Consider the following 24,587-nt stretch of genomic DNA (forward strand, 5'->3'; position numbering starts at 1 on the left):
GTATTATTGTTGTGATATCATTATAATTGCCATTAATTATTTTCTTACATAACAGTCTTTTTGGCTAGTGTTTATACTACAAGCATTTTCTTTTTTAAAAATATTAACCAAACAGATAGTTTTACAATAACAAAAAATAAAATTCCTTTCCGACCTTCACATTGCTTTATATTTTTCAGATGATCATTTTCATTGGAAAATCATCTTCATCGGTAAATTTTATTTTGTCTACAAAAACAAATTTACTATTAACAATTAAATGTCAGTTTTTTATTTACCAATATAAAAAATTATCTAGCTCAATAAAATCTCGTCTCGATATGACATAAATCATGAATATGTTCTTTATAAAACTTTTTAAAAAAACCGAATCTATTCTAATTTTATTGATAACATTTCTCTGACTTAATTTTAATTTTATTATTGTTACTATTATTATTATCATTCAGTATTATGATTATATAATGATCATTAATACGTACAAATTCAATTACTAGTTTATTACAGTCATGAATTATTCGAAACAATCAATGCCTCTATAATAATAATTTTATATTAAATTGAATATTAACAATTTATAAGTTCTAATTGGAGACTATAAATTATTATAAGAAATTAATTTAGAACTTTACTCCTGTAATGGCAAAAATAATTAATATTTTCAATACTGTTCATCATCATTCTTTGACTCTTTCTATCTCCTAATCAAAAATCATTTGCATAAAATATAAAAGTGCAAAAATGATGGAATAATTCATTTGTAAATTTACAGTTGCTTAACAGCCACTTTATTAAAAAATGTTTAATCATTAATAAGTCCATGACTATATAAACATTTTGTTTATTTAAATACAAAATGTTGTGAAACTCTCATAATCAAAGAAAGTATTTTCGCATGTAATTATTAATAAATTAATTCACGGATTATTCCATCGTTTAAAAGTATTGCTTTTACATTGTAATAAAAGAGATATTTGATGAAAAGTATTGAAAATATTTATATCGCATAATAACTATGTAAAAATTTTAAATATACAATTTTATGCTTTTGTAGCATACATTAAACATTTTATTATCTATTCAATGTCAATGAATTTCAAATAGCAATGTCTATTATTAAAAAGATAATGAATAATATTAATAATAATAATAATAATAATGACAATAATAATAACAATAGGAAATCGTTAATGACTAAATAGACTAATCACTATTATGCATAAGAAAAAAATACAGATAATTATTTTAGAAAAAAATATTTAAGCGTATATTTTCTAAATTTCAGGTTTTATGCATCAATTTTTGTTTATTGAGAAACTAAACTTCGCTGTGTTTTTGTATTATTGTTGTTGTTTGTTGGATTAGCTGTTCTACCTTCACTTTGCGCAAATAAAACACCCTCATACATAATTCCATTAATTTCCATGCTAACAACTAAAGAATTGTCACCATTACGACCGTCACCACGATTTGAGATCTTGATATGAGTGCCACCACTAACGGTGGGCATATTATTTTTTTCTAAAAGCCCCTCATCATCGGAGAAGGATCTTTTGAAATTTTGTAGTCCAGGTGTACCAGTCAGATCATGATCTCTCTTAACTTGAATACTCCCACTAGAAGATGGAGGACTGTGTCTTACAGGAGATGATGATACTGACGAGGATCTACGTCCTAAATCTAATGCTTCACTTTGTGGTTCTGGACTTGATGTTTGAGGATGTGGTGAATGAGCTTGAGGTGATAGTGGTGGTTGTTGTCCTACGCCGGGATATAATGTATTATTATTATACATATTCCACAACGTTAATCGTGACATTTCTAATGCATTTAAAGCACTATCACGTGGCGGCGTTTCGGATGGTGATGTTACACTCCCTTGTCGGTGTATCATTGGTGGAGGCGTTCCTGCACCTGCATTTCTTAGTTCTTTGTTGAGAAGTTTTACATATTCCACCATTCTTGCTTCAAATTCAGCTGGTGCTAAACCTGGAATCAGCCCTACAATAAATTAATATTATTGATCAATAAAAGAGAATTATTTTAAAGTTAATCAACTAACGTGTTCAGTGTTGATGCTTGTTAAAAGAATAAAGAAGAAAAACACGAGTATTTGTTTGTGTAAAAAAATAAGAAAAAAATTAATAAACTAACACTACAAAACTAATATAGATGAAACTGTTAAAATTAGTGATTTCATGTCCTGGTAATAAGATTCATGATTACAAAACTCATTAAGAAGGTTCGTGGACAAGGTGATGTAGCAACAAACGAGAATTGGGATCACGTTCAAGGGTGAAAATGTAACATCCTATAAGAGATGAATAAGATAGACAACGGGTGCAAATAGTGTAGCGTCAAAAGACGAAGATAGGGAACTTTAGGAATGCTCGTTAGTGAGAGTCATCCGTTAACGCCTGCCTCTCGGCGGATTGTACAATCAATTACGCCTCTTCGCTCGCATCATCATCTCAGGGGAGGCCGAAAGTCTCTAAATACCGATTTAAAATAAACTTTCCTGCGTCTTCCTTTATTCTTTTACCATACAAGTCAACACAGATAAATTCAATAAATGAAAAAAAAAAAAAAGTATCAGATAGAAAAAAAATATTTCTGTAGTTGATTTGTTTAGATTAGTATATAAAGTTAATTTACCAGTGGATGGCTGTCCTTGTGGATGTTGAGGATGATGAGGATGATGTGGTAAAGGAGTATGTGCTGCACTTCCATTTGCTAATGCTTGGTGCTGTCCACCTACCCCCGTGACCAGAGATAATGGAGACATTTGAGCATGTAAAGATAGTGGATTAGGTGTGTGAGGACTTCTTTGAATCATACTGTCACCACCACCGCCCCCATATGCTCCATAACTGCTTCTACGTCCTTCTCTTCGATTTCCATCAATTGCTGCTTGGAGTTCAGCTGGAGTAGACAGTCGACGTTTCTCACATTCATATGGATATAAATACTTCATGTATCTTAACAAAAAAAAAAAAAATAATTATTATTAATTTGTGCTCCAAAATTCTCTCATACAGCATGATATTGTATGATAGAAGTGTAAAACTAATACAAGCTTATTTCATGAAAATTTTTTATAAACATAAAAAAAATGTATAATCAATTAAATTTATATGTTTAGTTTTATTGAAGTTCTTGGTAGGTAATGTTTGTATAAATTGAATGAGAAATTAACGAGTCTTCCTCAAGTTCTCTTGATGTTACCAGAAGCTAAAGTTGAGTTAAATGTTTGATATTATGTTCTTCTTCCCTCGGTTCTTTTGTAGTTCGCGGTGAAATATTTATTTTTGTTTCCTTCAAACGTCAGAACAGCTTGTGATATGGAGCCGCCATTTTAAACTTACCCACCAATTTTTTTTTCTACATCTCAATAATGATGATAACATCATCTAAACATTTTTTAAGTTTCTACTCGTAGATAAGTAATAAATAATTTTTCATTTATCATTAGACACTGTACCATATGTGTACATCAAGAAGAATCCTCTTTTATAAAACAAATATACTATAATGTTTATTAATTTTGGGAGATACGAATTAATGCTTTTGACAGAAATGAAGAAGAAAATGATGTCACAGTAAGGGAGTGAGATAGAGAAAGCAATGTATTAACTAGCACGAGGTCTAATATAAAATCCAAGTAAGCAATGCGACGCATGTTTCTTATATGAAAATAACTCAGCAACTCGGTCTTTATGTGACGTCCGACATTCTGTCAAGACGGTGGTACATTCATCATTCAAGCAATGAGACATATAATACATTAGATTGTGGAAATACTGGCATTCATTTCATTTTATCATTAATTATTTTCAACAACAATTAATACTACAAAAAAAATAACACATTCATTGAATACTTACTGTGTACGTAATGTGAATGCAGCAGAGGTAATGCTAGATGGCAAATGAAGTCCTTTGATGATTTCTTGCCACAGTTTCTTGTTAATAACGTCAACTAATCCACCTCGAGCAATCACTAAATTGTAAAGTTCATAAAGATCTAGAACTGACTTTGCCATTATTGGTAATCGATTGATTGGTGTGCCTGCAAATAAAAAAAGCAACAAATCATCATTAGAAGTATGTCTGAAGAAGATGAAACATTGTAAAAATTAGCAGATAAAATTTTAAATAAATTTATATTTTCTTGGATTGTTTTATCGATATGTAGTCATAAATAATATAAAAATGAATAAAAAATATATGAACAAGTTGGCTAAGACTTTGAAGAACCATCAGTGTTATTAACAAGAGTCATAACAAAATCGCGACTATCACGCAAGCAATGTATTACAGTTTTATGAGGTTGTGCTAAGGTACAGCAACGATATTGAGAACACACAATGAGATGGTATGGTGCATGAGTGTTGGGTATACAACTATTAAGTAGACAGACTCAGAATATACTGCAACCCTCTTGCTGGTACGTTGGCGAATCGCGAATCAAGTTGGATATGTAGCTGAGTCTTAACAGTAAGCTTGCGTTGTATAAGGATGTATTACCATCAGGATCAGCGGTATGGAGGATGAAGGGCGCTGCCGCCATTCCTGCCAGAGTAATAACACTATAGTTGTGGAAGGGGAACCAGCAATTTCGGGCTATCGAGACTTTACCCCTCTGGCTTTATTATTGGCCCTGCAATTATTGTTGATATACGTGGCCCAGCAACCATCAGTTTAATGCTCCCACATAGGACGCAACAATAAAATCCTGCAAGAAGGCAAAATGGCGGCACCGCAGTAATTTGTTTTGTATGCTTTTCTTTACAACAATAAAAATACCTTATGTTTTTTGGCACGTTTTACAATGTGAGAATAAAAATAGGCCAATTATTTGTCTGGTCAATAGCATCATTTATGTCTCATGGAAACTACTTTGTAATTTTTGTATTTCAATAAATACTCTTCATTTTTTTTCAAACTTTCTTTTACATATTATCGTTGTGTGTTCTTATCTATTGCATAATTCAACGCAAAGAGAATATTATCGCTATCACAATGTAATGATTTTATGAGCTGATAACTTGTAGATACTTCTGGGAATATTTTCTGATTTAAAAAATTAAATAAATAAATAAAATAGAGATTTTGAGAAAAATTACATTTTAAAAAAAGATGATATATGAAACAGAGAAATTTATAGAATAAAATTTGACAAATGTTACAAAGACTACAAATCATTGAATGATGAGAAAACCAAAGTGAGAAAGACCGTATCCTTAGCTTACTTATTTGGTGGTGATTCTGTACTCAACATGCCGCCAAGTCGTCAATATAATAGCCGTAGCTGTTGTGAAGCTTTTATGGCGAATACACGCGAGAAGCGTGATTCGAATGCCGGTGGTGGAGTGTATGCTGACTACAGTTGAGAACAAGTTTTACGAACTGCTGACTTTGGTGTATATTATAAGTAATGGAACGAAGGGAATAATAAATATTCGTATTATTTTTATGGACTTCTATTGTTAATAACATAAGTAGATATGCAACTTAACTATTTGCATTCAATAACAATCCAACACCTTTGTTGCTTTTCAAAACTTACTGAAGTGAATAAAAAGGAATATGATGAACTTGAATCATTGATGATCCAGGTTCCAGGTCTTGATTAGCAACGTTAATAGAAAAATTAGCTAAAGTTCTTCAACATCAAGGTGTGAGTCATCTTATTGTGTACCAAGATGATGGTATAGACATCAAAGTATAAGCAAAAGTTAAAGAGTTAAAGTGAGAAGGAGAAAACTGCAGAAACATTCAGGATGCGATTACGACTTTTCTTGGTAAGGCGTCCAATCAGCAGTTATTTTTATAATGACACTACACTGTACAGTCCCACTGCAAATAAATTATGTGAGGGTTGTATGCGCCATATTTGTTTTATTTTTTTCTTGCTATCTGAATCTTAGACTCGTAATAACCGCAAGTACACACATAAGTCTCTAATTGTTGGTCAATTTGCTGTTGAAATAACTGTTGGAGGATAAATAATTTTTTTAGGGTAAATAAATAAAGATGATAATATGATAAGTGTTAAGATGATAGACTTGATGATAATGATGATATTGGGTTTATACTCGATAGATTTCAGGGTCGTCGTCACGCGAGTGATTCTCAGAAAAGTCGTTTTGCACTCCCCAAAGTCTCGGTTCAACGCAGTTGTATATACGTGGGTTAATAAAGGCCTCTCAGCTTCTCTACTCAAGCCGATCGTTATTAGATTGGACACTCCTCTCTCCCGCATTGCCCATCACAATAACCCATAAAATGCAACATTTTGTTTCGTATACCAATTACCATTGACCACCTTGCCTCGCCTTCTTCAAAAAGTAACTCTGCTATAACGTACTAAAGTTCATCCTTTTATAACCAATATTTTATATCAATATTGATCAACTTTTAATTACATTATTATGTTTTATGGACACCTAACGGTTCTTTTTGTTGGAAAATATTTTGTTAGAAATAAATATTTAGCACTAGAATGATGGAGATTAGATATTTATAAAATAAAATGTGGAATCATGAAGAAAGAAATAATAGAATGAAGTCAACTAAGCTGAGTAATTACTTGATATTGATTTATCATGAATAATATTCATTTATGATAAATATATTAGTGCTAAAATAGACTCAAAGTCACATATAAGTTGTACTTTATTGCTTATCTACATATAGTTGATATTATTATCAATATTTTTTTCACTCATATTTTAAAAGCAATTCTGAGAATAAATATCTTAGCTAATTTATGCTCCACACAACTCAATATAATTCTATTTGATTTTAAATGGATTGGAAAAAAGAAAAATAGTTAATAAATGAACAAGAGCTAATCTATGTTATAAGATTAAAAGTCTGTAGACGTCAGGCTGAATAAGTGATGATTCGTATTTATTTTCAAGCCGTCAGAAAGATTTGCTACTTATTTCAGTGTGGAGAAAGAGAGAAAATGAAATCAGGAAGAATAAGAAAGATAAAAATGCAGAGAAATATATGACGATTGGGTTGGAGATGATGATGACGACTTGGTGTCTTTCAGGTTAACTTTGTTAGTGGCGCGGTATTATCAGCAAAGTAAAAGATGTGAAATTGGCATTGCGAGAATGGCCCCGACGAGAGGGTGGAGTCTCATATGAAATACACACGACATTTACAGCCTTACCGGCTAGCCCACAAGAGACGCAAACGTGTATTATAAATAGATCTACCCTCGGTCGATTTCTTTGAGGGCACGAGAGAGGTATTAAGATACTAAAATGTAGGGGCAAAGGGGGTTGTCTATGTGTTCGAGAGATAAACACAGTAGTGAGAGTGCTACAATCTCGTTTATAATCTTGTTAGGATTTCGCGGAAATATTGGTATAATTTATGGTGCGTCGCAAGTTAACTGCTGTCAGTTGCAATTCGTTCAGGGGAATCAAGAAAAAGCCAGACTAGACAAAGGACATGTGAATACAATAATATATCATTGTATTTCACATCTCAATGACTATCCTACTTTTTTGCTTAAAAATGCTTTTCAACAAGTCATTAGTGTCAATTAGAGATATTTGATCTAGACAAAAATCTGAGTTAAATAAATAACTTGATTACTATATACTCAAGGATCCTGTCAACACCTGACGCCACTTTTTCCTACTCCCTTATTATGTTGGAAACATATAACCACCCTAATTCAGACATATATAGAATAATGTACTGCTGTAGGGGGATATTACATGGTCTTATATTTATTTTTACCCTCTCCAGTAACACTTGTTGCTTCATTTAATATCCTTTTATTTGATGTTATAAAAATGAGAGATGAATTATTAGTACTTGGTGAATCACTGTACAGAATTATTTCAATTATAAATAAATGACATATCCAGGAAGAATAAAAAGTTGTTGGAATTATTTCAATATTCTTCATTGACATAGTTCAACTCTATTTTGAGACATATAGTCGTACAGTGAAATTACTCGGCAAACTGCTCAAGCACTTGCCAACAATGTGACGATGCTTTGATGTGACGTAAACTGACAGCCGAATATATTATTCATACAACTTTATTTTCTAATAATATTATTAGAACTTAAAAAATCAGCTCTGATAATTTAATGTAGCTTTCAAAATCAATTACACCCAACAAAAATTCTTGGATTCAAGATGTTGTTGATGAGAAAAAATAGTCAACATGATTCTTAGTTAAGAGATGACTTGTTCAATCCAAAGAAAAAAATGGAGTTAATGAAGTGAACATAAAATTGATGGAAGAATAGTGAATTTTTAAATATGTGTCAGGTCAATTCTTCACTCAACAACCTAATTTATGGCGTATGAATATTGTGGTTGAACAACAATATACGTCACATTGACAATATGTCATCACTTGCTAGACCTAAGACAAGGGATATTCTTGAAGGATTTCTTGACAAGTCTAGAGCTGGTAGTTCTTTCCTAGCATTGATGCAGTGCACATCGTAGTTAACTAACTATCTATGATCATTGATTCGTGTTATTCTTTGCTAAAAATGAATGTTCCAAGTCTTCATCAATATGTGAGAGAAATAGATTTTAATAAACTCAAGATAATTCCTCCAATGTGTGAAATATTTTTCAATCACCAAGAAGTGGAATTGAATTTATATATATATACAAAGTGAGTGTGTGATAAATTGAGTGAACCACGTGGCGTGTCTCACAGCAGGAAGAATGTGCCATAGTCAGTACAAAGTCGTTGAGTGTGTTCGAGAATGAAGTTGGAAAGGATCCATGAATGGGCGTCCTCGTGGCACGAGTCACGCGGGACACTCCTCTATTAGAGTGTATAGTGTAAGCCTGATGCTCGGGACTTTTCAACCAAGTCATCCAAGTGAGAAAACTACCTGTGTAATAGCGGCACATGTGTCGTTCACTAAACTATCTGCTCCTCTCAGAATAGCTTTTGAATGGGGACATATTTACTGTCATTTTCGACAAATATGAATTTCTAAATGTCTACCAGTGCTATTTTTTATCAGGAAAATTTTATCTTTTCATCTTCTGACAGAATAACTGCAAGAAAAAAAGATAGTGAATGAAATAATAGCTAAAGACAGGTGATTAATCAAGATAAATGAATGTATTTGAAGTAGAAATTTCAAATTTTATCGAATGAATTGGAGAAAAACAAGAATTCGACAATTACGTCATTGATGAATAATGAATGATAGAATGTAAGGGTAGTCGTAAAGCCAAAAGCGTCAAGTTGTCTAGCAGAATGTGCAAACGTCATTGAGTTAAATACCTTTCTTTCACAGCTACTAAGCATCTTGTCAGTACAGTTACGTATGTAAATTTCTCAACAACAAATTCTAACTGTCATTGTTTTTGTCATTATTTTGCATACTAAAACCGAATAATATCCAATAAATTATTTAATGTTTCCTGAATGCCATCAAAGTTAGCTATGGATTTAGCATAATTGCTTGATAGCAGAATATTAAAAGAATCCTGCTTCAAACTTCTCCAAGAATTAATAGAAAATGAAGAATGATGTCAACAGACTACATCAGCTTCTTCAGAGTCTGTAGTATCTCTGTCTTTTTTTTATTATTTCCTACAGACATAGAGGGTGGTTCGAAAACGATTCTCCAATAGCATATCCGTAATCCTGACATAATCCAGGTTTAAGGCCCACGAGAAGTCAGCGGGTGGGCTTAGAATCATACCGATTGAGGATTCATGTCGTCATCTCCATCCTTGTCTTTAAAATTTAGTCCCTTATAAGAATATTCCTCTTTTAACCTTCCTTTTTACTTTATTTCCGATCCAGCATCCTTTTTCTACATTATAGATACTCAGAGTCTACATAACTATATCCTTTTTGAATAATTCACTTTCCCTGCTTCCAAGAATCGACCCCAAGGTTTACGATCGATCCGTCAAAGACATCCGTCACGTACAATGACTCCATGACGAAAATCCTCCCATCGAAGTTGCTGTTTCTTTCTCGTTCTTCTCACGGCGTCGGTGTTGTGATGACCATCAAGGACTTACTTTATGGAGCTATCCAACATTTACGAGTGGAATAACACTTGGAATCGAGAGACCCGAATTATCCTTTAATATTTTATGTATTTGTCTCGGTGAAAACCATTTTATCCCATTTCTTGTCTTAAATTAATGACTTCAAAATCATTAATTATAATATTGAAAGGAAAAAAGTTTGAGTAAATTATGCGATAATGATAATGTGTAATTATAATCTTTGAGTGTTAATATTCATACGATTGATTTAAATAACTCTTTTACATTTCTTATTGACGTGTATCAAACTAGAGCGTATATAAATGACGAAACTATTTTCGCAAGCGAGTGTTACTTGGTTGATAGTTATATATATTATTGCGAAATAAAGTCAACCTCGGAACTACTAGTGGCGATATCCCATGTCCGTAGTTGTTAGTTAAGGTACGATTCATTACTAACTAAACTGTACGTGCTTCCAGAACAAAATAATATCAAGTAAAAAATACCAAAAGCTTTTGTAAATCACGTCGTGACTTTTGTTGTTTCATTCAGATCATATTCTCATTGTTGCTATAAGAATAATAACCATTTTTAAAACATCAATGAGTAAGTTTCATTTACTTTCAATGTTTATTTAATCTTCTTGAATTACTTTTATTTCTTTCTCTTCTTTTTTTAAGTCAATAACAATGAAAAATATTCATGTTAATTATGTCTTATTGATTAACAAAAAATTTAATAATCGATCTTGAATAAATAATACAAGGAAATTATAGACAGGATGCAATTAAGGTAATTATATCTCTCCCAAGTGTGTGACGAAAAAAGTACGGGCTGAACACGTGCATATTTAATGCAAAAGTGATGTTGAATATAACGGAAAAAATTATTGTCACTAAATGAAAACAACAGAAGGAATTTATCCATTCAGTTGGTTGATCTTTTTAACTTTCCATTAGGAAGTTACTTTATAATGGGGTCGATTTTTAAAATTCGTTATTCTATCGTAAGTGTTTACGACGTAATTAATATTTTTAATTGTTCATTTACTGAAACGTAACTTTCATACATTCATTATTTGTGTATATATTTATATATTAAAATTTTATTTGTTTATATAACCCAATTTCGTCGTTTTATGTACTGGACTGTCATTGTATCATCTGAACCTATTCATCTTCAGATAAGATAATATTTTTATTAAATTATTATTGATTAAAATAAAAATTATCTAATGATCTTTTCTTTTTTAGCACAGTGAAATTCCTGGCCCTAGTCATAACTTTACGCTTTGAGTCATTTGAAAGCATATTAGAAGGTTTTAAAATGAATGAACGTACGTGCATACGTACGTACGTATATCCGGTTCGTTTTTCATTTTCTATATTTCGAAAACAACTCAAGATATAGGCTTTGGACAAATTTCATTTAAAAGATAATACAATGAAGAAGATCTTATATCCCAAGATTTTATAAACGTGTTAAAATAACACACATAAAGTATATTCAATGTAAAATGCTCATAAACAAACTATACATGATTTGTCGACACTTTTTATGCATTTTATTGTGTGTCAAAAATCTATAGTTTGTTTACGGCATTTAACATTAAAGAGACTTAGTGTGTTAAAAGTATCTACAAGAGTAACACACTTGGATTTGTAGTGTAAGTGTTTACAATGTTAAACACTATAAACAAACTATAGCATGTTGATAAACGACAAGAAGCGTTTAAAATTAATGTAATTTGTTTATGGAATTTAACATTGTAAACACTTTAAGTGTTTAGTTTCTAAACACTTGGATTTACAGTGTTTTGATGGAATATTTTTGTCAATGTCATCATATTATCTATAACAATTGCATTTTGTTATAAAAAAATTTAAAAAAAATAGTAACAATGATATGATAAAATTACGAATTTCAATAAATAAAATAAAATAAAGCTTGATAAAATTTCCGGAAGATTTGAATAAAAAAATATATGATTAGAAAAAGCCAATAGGAATGGGAATTTTGTCATGTGGACACCAAGTGCATCCAGATCCATATTTAATTTTAAAATTGAATATAACTACTGTCAAAATATTACTTACTATAAAAAAACGATTAGAAAATAATACTTCCATGAACTCAATAAGAGAAGTGACGTATTGAAAGTAAATGATACTCAGCATTATGGATAATATTAATAACAGTCACCACCAACAATTCGTAGTGGCTACAGGTATAAATCTAGAGGTGCGGGGGTGATAAATGATCTTTTATATGTTCACTTGTCGACTATACATGGCGATATGCATATCATATATATATACATACATATATATTCGAAAATGTTGGTGTTGAATTATTGTGCGTGGGTTGAGAGTCGGCACAATATAATATAATAGAGCCCACAGGGGGGCAACCACTGACTCTCTTAAGAGTTCTGAATGGTCGTGTGCTCTAAAAATTAAATACCTCCACAACTTTAATTTATTATTTCATAAAAAATAATACTTAAATATTTGCATCAAATGTTATTATCGCCTACGAATCATTTCATTTATGAGATATATTATTTATATTACATGCTCCGAAGACAAAACAATTACTAAAATTAGATACTGCGCCATTTTTATGCTATTTATAAATGACAAATGATTTGGTCTAGGCAATTGTTCATTGTCATGATGTTGATAGCAGTTGGTTAAAGTGAAAATATCTTTTTTTTTAAATAAATCGACTTTATTAATTTGATTTTAGTCTAATTATTGTGAAAAATAAGACTGAAAGACAATAATAGCACCGTCTGTGTCTCGAAGCTCTTCTATCTCGTCAGATACAGAAGAGACCATGCAGAGAAAAAGGATCTATTTCTCAGCAGTTGATTGATGGACGCCTAGCGACTCTTATGTTTATAATTAGAGGTTGAAACGTTTCCGGTTACACGTGCAAGAATCGTCAAAAAAATTAATTTTCAAACTAAAAGTATGTAATATCCTGAAATATGATTATTTATTTATTATTTTTTTAGAACTATTATTTATTTAATGTATATAAATAATGTCATTTATTTGAATATAACTCTGTGATGATTGAAATAAATTCAACAATATTTTCTCTATATAATTATTTCTATTAGAGTGAATTTAAAACTTCCGCAATTTTTTTTGTTATCAAGAAACAATGTTAAAAGTTACGTGTGTAAAATAATTTTCCCGCGCATAAATTCAATAACCGTTGAATAAGAATAATTCACGTGTTCCGGAAGTACAACTGCGGGTTAAGCTTATAAAGTTTCTTATACACGTGTGCAAGTTTAGAAAAGTTTTCTTCAATAATTTTATTTAGGTAAAATAAAAAGAGTAAAAGAAAAATATATATATATATATACACACACGTCCCGTAAATTAATACTTGTAAAAAACATTCTCAAGTATCATTATTTGTATTATATTTACATAATTATTCTATCAAGATGATTATTATAATTAACATGGCGATAAGAAAAATGAAGAATAAAAAAATGAAAGTCCATTATTGTTAAATATTCACTGAAATAATGATATTGATTATAACTATATGAATAATAAAAAATAATAATTGAGTTTAAGGTTGACGTAATGAATAATAATTGATAAAATATAATTGTTATGTATAATACACACTTGGACAGTTGACTATATAATATTATAATAATGTGTATTATAAAATGGTTAGTATTATAGAGGAGTGGTCTGTTTGCCCAGAAATAAGTAATTCAAACCTTGAACATCGATCAAGAGTGTTAATATTTGCACGATTAATTCTTGATGTAAGACTCTTCCAAAGTATAGGAGGTATTTGTGTTAAGGCTTATTGCGAATTAAGATTGCCTTAGTCAAATCGGCAGTTGGCTCATAACATGACTGACCAATCAAACCTTTCTCTCAAGAGTTATTTTATCTTTCATTTATTTAATTATGACACTCATGTAAATTGAAAAAAAAAATATTCCCTCGTTTTTTTTTTATTTTTTATAATATACTATATCTCTACTCACCTCGTTTTTGCATATAACTGAAGAGATCATCGAGAAATTCCTTGCGTTTTGGGTCATCATTTATTTCATATAACTGTAAAGAGAAAAAAGTATGAAAATCAATAGAGATAATAAATAAATTAAAATGAGAATTATTCTTTTTTTTTTTTATATTAAAAAAAGAAGAAGGAAAAAATGATATCGTTATTTGTATGCTAAATTTTATAAATATACTGTATTAATTAATAAAAATATAATAACTCGAGTGTTTATGATGATGAATGTAGAATCGGGCAATTGGGCAAAAGTAAAATGTTATATTGGGGTGTGTAATAAAAACAGGAGTGAAACGAGTATGCTCGTAGCGACAGACAGATTAGTTAACTCCGATTATTAATGATTCCGTTTAACCCATCTCTTATTGGGTCCCAAACACATACCATTTCTCCCTTGTGTCCACGAGTGAATGAAAGCCGAACCCTTCAGGCTAATAAGCAAGCTGTATTATCATATTTGTTATGTACGATGTACTATATCTAATCTGAAACACTCTAATTGCTTTTATAATACGACTCTACCAATCCTTAAATATATATACCAACACCTATTCTGACTATTTCATTCTTTTTTATATCTCTTTCTTTGCCTTGTAAGTAACTTTGCTAAATTAATTTTCTTCAATCATTTCTCTATTACATCATTTACACCAATAATATTTATCTAACCATTTACACTGCAAATAATAATAATTTAAATATATTTCTATTATTTCGTGAAAAAAATCATTAACATAAAAGTAATGTTTGATAATAATGATTCATTTGAATATAAAAAAGGTAATTATTATTTTAAAAATTCTATCTACAGACTATCCAATTAAATGAAAAAAAAAAAAAAGTTAAAAAGTCACTTTGATAGATAGATTTTTTTATGTATATCAATCATAAGAGAATCTCTGAGAAAAAAAGAATAATAAAATTATATGTTATTTCTCTGATTAATATCATGAAAACGATGCCGATATTAAGATTGAAGAATGATCGGTTATATGATCCATAGATGATGGGGAAATGATCTAAGTAATCAAGGCAGAATGAACGAGGCCTTGAGAAATGATCTGGGTGGCAGGATCTTGATCGCCCGTTCATTTATTCCTATCCCGAGTGTTTTTTCCCGGCAACGCCCCCGTATAAGATCTTTCCCACCCTGTTGTATACACTCAAACGAAACACGGTATTTCTCAAGGGCCATTTTGTAACAATTCTTTTCTTTTTTTTATATATATATATTTTTGTTCTTTCGTACGTCTATCTTGGTCTGACTTGCCCGCGGAATACGAAAGATGAGCTCGTTAGGGGCAAGTAAAGCGGGGGCGAAGAGGAAAAGAGGCATATTGATTGATCTACAGTTAAGCGGACTGACGGCAGCCAGGGGAAAAAGACTGAAGAAAAGGAAATGAACGAGAGGTAAATAAAGATGGGGGCCACGGAATTTGCTCTCTCAAAGATGCATGCGCCACAGCCCCGCCTCTCCCACTCTCTTTTCTTCTTTTCTTCCTTCTCCTCCACCACCTTCACCACCAATATCGTCATCCTCCTCTTCATCCTTACACACTCACTACCTTCCTTTTTCTTTCCTCCAACTCCTTCTGTCTCTTCTTTTTGTGGTAGACCGTGAATAATAATTAACAGACGTTAATCGAGGCTCTTGACCTCAAGTATATACCCGTTCAACTTCTTAAATTGTCCAACTCTCTAGACTTGATCGTGATAGACATTAGTAAATGACATTGTATGTAATTACACTGTTAAATATTACAACTGATTAATCAATCAATTTTTATTTAACGATAATTACATGTAAATTAGTCAGTTGGATCAATTCATTTCGATCTTGGTGTTGGCTTTTTTCTTTTAATTTTATTTTACACTTTGGTTACATTGTAACTTTGTTTAATAACCAGCATATTGCGAGTATCGTTATCAGCAAGGCACATTTTAGAAACAATAAAATTATTTATTAGTGGTAGAGAAGTAGGTATTATTATATATGTATACTCTTGTGAAAAATTTCATATGTCCCCAGTCTGACGAAAATCTATATCGCTACTGAAATCACAAGAATTACTGATTGCGACAATTGATAATTTACTTCCGCTCATAATTATTTCCCAACCAAGTAATAAAAGTGAACTTTGCAGATAAATATTCTGTGATAAATTCAACTTATCTACCAGGGTCGTTCAACTCGAAGAATAACAATAAACAAATTCATAAAATTTATTTCTACAGGAAAAAAAAATTCAAGTTAATCATTTTTGTGGTGTGATATGAAAATATTTCATAAAAGTCGGAGAAATGAATGTATAAAAATGTCATAATATCGATTGGAAAAAGGTTAAGTACTGAGTAAAGATGACAATTTTTATAAGTCAGTTATTTCAGTAAATTTTTCGCTCGAGTGAATTGCTTGAGAATATAATAATCGAGTCAATCGAAGGATACTGATAATTACAGGTTTTAAATCATTTTACTGGATTATTTTTGTTCGTGGAAAGGCGAGCAATGAATGAAAGATAAATTTACCATGTTTTAAATCAAGATAAAATCTAAAAAAAATTATCAATAGCAATTATGTTTCAACAATACTAGTTAATTGTTCAATATGCTATAGCTTTGATGATTATTTCAATGATAATAATATTTGTGTTGCAGAAAGAATAGGAAAAAAAAAATTTTATTACTCGAAATGAGATACAAAGAAATGAAAAATAATTATCTCACAATCGTCTAAAAAAGAATATTTCAAAAAAAGGGAAAAAATGGCTAAAGTGAATCAGTATTTTACCTCACCAGATGTCGTCGGGTCTCTTTTACAAATAAAACATTCCATTCTGCGCCCCACACAATCCTCCTCCCTACTACTCAATACGTTTATATATAACTGAATTTTATGTTTTTAGCTAGAAATATTAAATCGTACTTAAATACGTTTTATGTCGACCGCCCAATAATCTCAACTTTTTCTAATTCATATGTATATAAATTCTTAACTTTCTTATATATTCATTTTTTCTTCTTAGCATATTTTTATAACATCAAAAATATTAAATAAAATTCAGAGAGTCCAGATTGAATTAAGGCATTAAATAATTCCAATAAAATAAATTATTGGAGTATAAAATATTTCAATGTAAAGGAAATTAATAAAAATATTAATAAACTGATGAACGAATTGATTAAAAAAAGAAAAGAAAGGAAAGAAAGAGTGTCCTCCTAGTTCATTGAAGAAATGATTTATCATCAATATGTTTCATGATTTTAATTCGGTAGCTTGGTTCAATTTGATCGTTTCTTGCGATATATAATCGAATACAACGATTTTCAATGATGATAAAACTACACTACAAAGTGTGTAATATATAATACACATCAGGTATATAAAATCCACTGAGAGAGCCTTAAGGCTTGGATAAAAAAAAAAATATAAAAATGATGCGATCCTGATACTCTTATTAATCAAGCCAAGATCAATTAACTTCTGGACAGAGATAGTATATGAAGGGGTGAGTATATCAAGGTGGCGCTCATCGTGCATATTCTTCAGCGAAAACTGGTCGCAAGGACCCTATCTCCCACGTCGGCGTGGATCAAATGAGCTCGCGGTTCGATTATAATAAATCAAAGCATAAATAATGTCGGGACGAATGGTCCGAGTGGGGTAATATGCATCCAGCAATCGAATATAGCCACAGACCAGTTGAGATTACTCTTTTTTCCTTTTCTCACCTAAACGTTCAACAGGAATTAATGTTCTTTTGCTCCAGGCATCGTATTGGTATAGGAATCAAACATTTGTACATCTTTTCTTTTTTGGTAAATTTTTGCTTGAAATATTTATTATCATCATCATAATAATAAATAAGTCTTTATATTAAGTTGTGTTAATATTTGAAAATAATTGATAAGACAGGGTATAAAAATAATGGAGTATTCCGACGATACTACCATATTCAACATCTCAACTTTGTATAAAACTCTTGTGGTCAGAACCTGGTCTTCATTTGCTGCGATTTCACTGGTTCAACATGCCTCATGCTTGATGTTCATGCAATGTTATTTCTTGCTTGTATTATTATTGTTTGTATATGTGGCCCTAGTGTGACTAGTGCTGTTGGGCTTATATAATTGTTTTAAATAAATAAATAATCAGTGTAAAAAACTAAACAGAAAATCCTTTGGTAAAAATTGCATGTGATCAATATTTTCAAAGATATAAAGGATAAAAGGTTACCAATCACAACTTGTTAAGTCTTAAGAAGACAAGAAATTTCTTTTTTATGTAGATATGTTCACGATATAAACTGATGATCACAGTGAATTACACAGTTCACACATCTAGGGAAAATTGGTGTAAACATATCGAACATAAGCTGGACAAAAAAGTGCTGATAAGAAAAAATGAGCAGAAATAGGAATGCTTTTGAATATGTAAAACTAAAAATTGCAAATAATGACAAAGACGATAAATAACCAAAATGAATATTGAATGGAATTATTAATAATTAATAAAAAAATATCAATGCAGCTTAAAAGAAAACATGAATTTTAAAATGAATATAAATCCGTAGTGTCATCGGAATTTGCCATTATTTTTAAACCCTACAGATGTGATGAATAATTTTTTATTTAACTGAGAAAGAGAAAGAAAGAGAGAGCAAAAAATGATCATTTAAACATCACTTGTATATCAAAGATTAGACTCTTTCTCTTGGTTTCCTCGTTGTATATTTGTTCGATTAGCGTAAAGGTGTAAGTTGTTTCGTTTCCTCGTTAATAAACGTCCTCCTTACGTTTCATCTCAGCGATTTCTCGAACTCAAGTCAGAAGTAATACATATCCGCAATAGTTCTCATGCTTACAACCACAAGAATATACATATAGTAAAAAGAGATCTAGACAATGCTTTAGCCTGTTTTTCTGCGTGAGACTTGGGTGAAATATCGAAAAATTCCTTTTTAAATATTACCCTCATAGTTATTTATATCACTGTAAATATTAGTGTTTTATTTTAATACATTAAAAGTGTCTTAATATGACGTCACACATTTAATTAACATTGTCTCATATTTAAAACGTTTTCAAGTGTCGTCACGTTTTAATATTACGTCATTGTTAAGTTGGTACTAAATTTGTATCGCGCGACACCTATGTAAGAGGATGAGATAGTGGAGTGAGGCAGTTGGAGCATAGCTGTTGCCGAGTAGATATGTAAAATCATTTTATGTTTAATAAAGTTTACGTTTTGTATTATTTAAAAAACAGTAATTATTATTTAATGAGAAATCATGAATAAATTAACAGTCATATTAAAACACTTTTAATGTATTAAAATACAACACTAGAATTTATAGCTATGTGATTAACAAAAAGAGAGAAAGTACAAAACGTCATTTTTTTTCGTTAGATAAATTTTCCAATAAAGTAATGATAGAAAGGAATAATGGATAAATGACGTAACGAATTTTCTAAACAATTGTCATAATTCTAACAAATTGAAATGGTATTTGTTGGATTCTCTGAACAAAAATGAATTTCAATTTATTCTTTATTTATTTAACAACTTAGTTTTAAGTTTAAGAAATATAAACATGTGTATTTTTAATACACATCTATAAGGACTCCAAACTATTCCTTTTTATTTTATTAACTTCCCATTAGGAAGTTATTGAAATTGGGTCGATTGGTGAAATTTGAATTTTTATCATATCTCAACGTTTCATGATATTTGCAACATACTGACCAATTTTTACTCTTTTTATTACACGGAAAAATTTTCTAGGAATTACTACTAATTAATTTAGAGTAAATTTTACTAGCCAAAAAAATTAATAATTTTTTTAGTAAAATAGCTAAAAAACTTAGGAAAAAGGCCTATGCAGGCTGGTAAAAATTTCTAGAAAAAAATTTATAAATTCAGAAATTTACTTTCTATTCAATATATCAATTAAATATAATTATACTTACATCAAAGGATTATTTTATACTTTCAGATGTTTTTACTTTACTATGGTAGAACACGTCTGTTTGCCTAATTTTATAACTTAATCTTTTTTTATTTTACTGCATTTGAAGAATATGTAATCCTTGACCATGTTCTCATCCGAAAATCGGTCTTCCTCAGTTATATGATGGTTAATCGCGATTATTGGAAGATGAGTACAATACTTTGTTTATTGCACTACGGAGTCCTACATTAAATATTATTTTTTGACTGTTATAAATTTTTTTCTAAAAATTTTTAGCTATTTTTACTAAAAAATTATTAATTTTTCATTTTTTTGGCTAGTAAAATTTACTCTAAATTGACTAGTAAAAATTCCTAGAAAATTTTTCCCGTTTATATCACCTTAAGTACTTGGGTCAGTCAAAGGACCCTTTGATTTTATTTAATATTATGCTACATACTGCAGTCATCTATAAATATGAACAAAGAAAAGAAGATTGGTTGTTTTTACTGTAGAGTAATGTTTAAGAACATTTTTAGTCAGTCTTAGAAAAGTCTCTGAAGGATACAGATGAGCTTTTCAGCACAATCCGCTGTTGTGGGTCCAAGAGTAACAAGATAGAAAAATATTCAAAGACAAGTTCTTTATTGTAAATTCGAAAATTCTATCGTCAGCTTTCTTACAATGTTCAGAAAATAAGTGTAAGGTTTAGAGAAAATGGGTTCCATGTCTGAAAATCCCCCGACAAAATATCCCCGACAAAAAATCCCCGACGAAATTTCCCTAAAAAAAAAAGTCCAACACAAAAATATTCCCCTTCTGAACAATCATTTTATTTTCTTACACTGCATATAAAATTTTTTGTCAATTACTTCATCAAAACATAATCAAAAAATAAAATTTATATTAATCATGATACGCTGTCATTACAACTAAAATCTTATATAACTACATTGTGAGCAACACCTTTTAAATACTCCAAAATATTATTTCTAGCATAATTATTAACCACATTTTCTAAACGTCTGTCATAATCTATATACTTTCTTCCATATTCTTTCTGATATACAATTTTGACTGAAATTTTTTTGTATGGTAAATCCCCGACAAAATTTCCCTCAACACAAAAATATTCCTCTACTGAACAATCATTTTATTTTCTTACACTGCATATATAATTTCGTTGAATTAACGTTGGTTTTGCCCTCAAACACGGGATTGCATATTCTACATAATCGCAAACAATTCTACAAAATATTATTGGACTAACATTTGATTGTCTTTCTGACATACAATTTTGACTGGAATTTTTTTGTTAGGAATATTTTTGTTGGGATATTTTGTCGGGGGATCAATTTATCGGGATATTTGAACGTGTCACGGGGAAAATGCATCCTTTATATACTGTGGTGGTCAGGAAAATGCATAGAGAGGGGGTTAAGGAGCTGGACTGCAAGGGTTTGTTTTCGGATGTGGCAGGTAGAATTTCTGTTGCTATCTAAGGATATGTATATATATAAGTAAACGTAGGTGAGTTATCCTACACCCCTATCATTTAATAAACAATCCATAAGTATTTCAAACTACAAAACAAATTCAGTCTATATTGAATTAATATTCCTTGACCATAATCCTGAATTTCCAACAGTATTATTATTAGTTGTAATAAATAATAATATCAATTGGTAATATAGAAAATATTTCTCAGAGTACCAATAATGATGTAGTAAAAAGAAATGATTGCTAAAAAATGCAAACTCGATGAATTTAAAACGTAAAAATAAATGAGAAAAGAAATATGTAAGTATCTGTTATAGCGATGATGTACAGTGGGAGCAAGGCGCGAACATAGAAACGCACAGGTAGGAGGGCAGTTAGCGCGTGTTTACACGACAATGCTATGTAGCCAGCGACCCTGCAGAGAGCTATACTAAGCATAACAGTCATTGGGCGACGACGTGAACGTTTCTATTTGCTTCAATACCTCTTACTCTTTCTTTCCTAATCTTCCTCTCTTTCTCACTCTTTTTTTTTTTTCACTCTTACATTCATACATTATTTACACTCTTATACCTATATAATACTATGTGCTTGAACCTGAACTGTACAATCATAAAATACCACATAGAGACTAAATTTGTCATTTTGTAAAGAAAAAAATATTAATAAATTATCACTAATGACACTATTTAACTCAATTAATTCATTTCTATTTAATAAGAAAAATTTTTTTTATTTAATTTAGTTTAATAAAAAATAAAAATTCTTTCTATTTTTTTTTTTTTTGCTTGGTTTTATTATTCTTCGCTGAAGTGTATTGTAATAAAGACTCTTTTGTGGATAGAAATTAATTCATGAGTTTATTTTTTTTTTAAGGAAAATTGTGTGACTGTGTTCCATATTGTCCAATGACAGAAATGATTGCAATATGACTCTTTTAACTTAATTAGCAACGATTGATTGACAGACGGTAATATTAAATTTACATAGTTGAGAAAGAAATGTGTGTTGTTGTTATTATTATTAAAATGACGAAAATTTTACTGGAATTAGAGTCCTTAAAAAATTAATAACTTTTGGCTATTATATTTGCATCATATAAAGAGTTATGTTGTGGAATTGTTATTAGATCGTAAACCGAAATTAAATCGTTTTATATATGGATTATTTTTTTTTTTTTTTAACGACAAACGGCAATAGTGAGAGTATTTTCGAATAATTTTGAGAAATTTTTTACGATCGGGTCGACTTTAAAAAGTGTTTATAGAATATTTTAAAGTGAAACGATTTTATTAATAATTTTATTGGAATAGAACATTAATGTTCCGGTTTAAATGATGAAATGAAGGTACCTCTAACTATATATGAACTATAAAACCCTCGCCACTATTGACATTTATATTTAAAAAAAATAAAAAATGGTTTACATATACGATCAATGAGCTGTTTTTATTACACATTGAGTAAAATATGTAAGAAGAATAAAGGAGAGATTTAATTTGAAATGAGAAAAAAAAAGAAGTGGCATTAGTTGATCAAATTCAACACTCTGCTAATGTATATCGCTTTGATTTTATAGCTTACTCGCCGGAAATGTGGTCAGCAGAGAGGCGGATCATGAAACTTCTTGAGAAATATTAAAATAGGGATCTAATTGGTCCCATCGGCATGTGGTACAGACAAAGTATAACATTGAAAAAATTTCCTCTGCCTCACTGATTTAATTAAGACTAATCATTTTTATGTACTATCGATTGAATAAATTTTTTTATAAAACATCATCAATGTCTGACACTTTATAGCCGAAGTTATCTTTTGGAGTATTTTATTAATTACTCCATTATGGGATTACACTAATTTATGATTGGAATAAATTTTTCATTATGTTATGCATCGGTGAAAAATCTAAATTAATGATAAAATATTCTTCTGAATGATGATTGATTGAAATATGAAGAAATAAACACAACAAACCTTCTCTAACAAATTCTGAGTAGAATCTGCCATGTTACTCAAGGGCGGACTCTGTTTCTCAGATGTATTCCACGCGGACTCGTTTACTTCGTTTGAATGCATTTTAAAATATTTTATAAAAAAAAAAAAAATATATCAAATATACTAGTAACTATCTAGATGCACTCACACATATACACATAAACACCGTTTAACTTGATTTACTTCACTGTAATTTATATTGAAAATTATTCAAAATAAATTTCAACTTGTGTGATTGAATAAAAAAAAAAAAACAAAATAAATAAATAGAGTCGATTGGTAAGTAAAGGAATTGTAATGATACTGAAGAGAGTCGCGTGGATCGTGCCCTAACGTGTTAGGCCGTCCATTCGACTGACGTCTCTGGCACTTTCAGGGCAACCAAGACTTTTCGAAGAGATCCAATTGCCGTATGAGGGCAGTTTGAGTATCCCCACCATAAAGGATAATGGACCGACACCCTAACATGCCAGAAAAATCTCTGAAAACATCTTTTTCCCCATTAAATATCGTTGTTGACTGGTCAAGCGTCTTAAAAACACGTCAGTGGTGGGGTCCATAGACTCCCCGTCGTCTTTTTTCTTCGATACTTAAGTTTGCATCCAGGTATGTATCCATCTTATCTAGCAAAAAAATCGAGTGTCCTTCGATGTCGATGGTTGTTGGTAATCTGTGGGTATAGTTTGGATGATTCAATAGCGAATATCACCAAGAAGAACTTGGTACTATTCGACCGGAAATGCTTCCCAATAATGCATCTGTCTGTGTTCCTTCTAGGAAAAGAGTATTTTCTGAGTAATACTACCGAGTATTTCTTTTTCCCTTAAATAAAAAATCCTATGGCGCTTTAATGGTGTAGTTATATGCATATAGCGGTAATATCTTTGAGCGATCTCAAGATTATTTTCAAGTCGTGACCGATTGTAAATAATTCCGATAAATACAGTAGTGTTAAATCCCTGGCATTGACTTGCATTTTCTCCGATGTATTCGCATAATTCCTGCAATCTCTAAACATATGAATATAAATGCTTTCTCGGAAATAGGCATGCTTTATAACAT

The 24,587-nt window shown here is 30.5% G+C and overlaps 1 protein-coding gene across 3 annotated transcripts in view; it reads right to left on the reverse strand.

The window, feature by feature from the left end:
• Positions 1-1,200: 1,200 nt before the first annotated feature.
• Positions 1,201-24,587, reverse strand: part of retn (retained) — a 71,065-nt gene continuing 47,678 nt past the window's right edge. For 2 of the 3 annotated variants that reach the window (XM_035079855.1, XM_035079845.1), the window contains exons 4-7: positions 14,045-14,117; positions 3,885-4,068; positions 2,656-2,978; positions 1,201-2,001 (exon numbers count right to left, since the gene is read on the reverse strand). In XM_035079855.1, coding sequence (XP_034935746.1) covers positions 1,307-2,001; positions 2,656-2,978; positions 3,885-4,068; positions 14,045-14,117 — 1,275 coding nt within the window. In that variant the 3' untranslated portion in view covers positions 1,201-1,306. The remainder of the gene's footprint in view (positions 2,002-2,655; positions 2,979-3,884; positions 4,069-14,044; positions 14,118-24,587) is intronic. The other variant, XM_035079865.1, reaches the window with a different exon arrangement.

The sequence above is a fragment of the Chelonus insularis genome, unplaced genomic scaffold, assembly GCF_013357705.1.
Source record: "Chelonus insularis isolate UGA/USDA-ARS -01 unplaced genomic scaffold, ASM1335770v1 contig_117_pilon, whole genome shotgun sequence".
Lineage (NCBI taxonomy): Eukaryota > Metazoa > Arthropoda > Insecta > Hymenoptera > Braconidae > Chelonus > Chelonus insularis.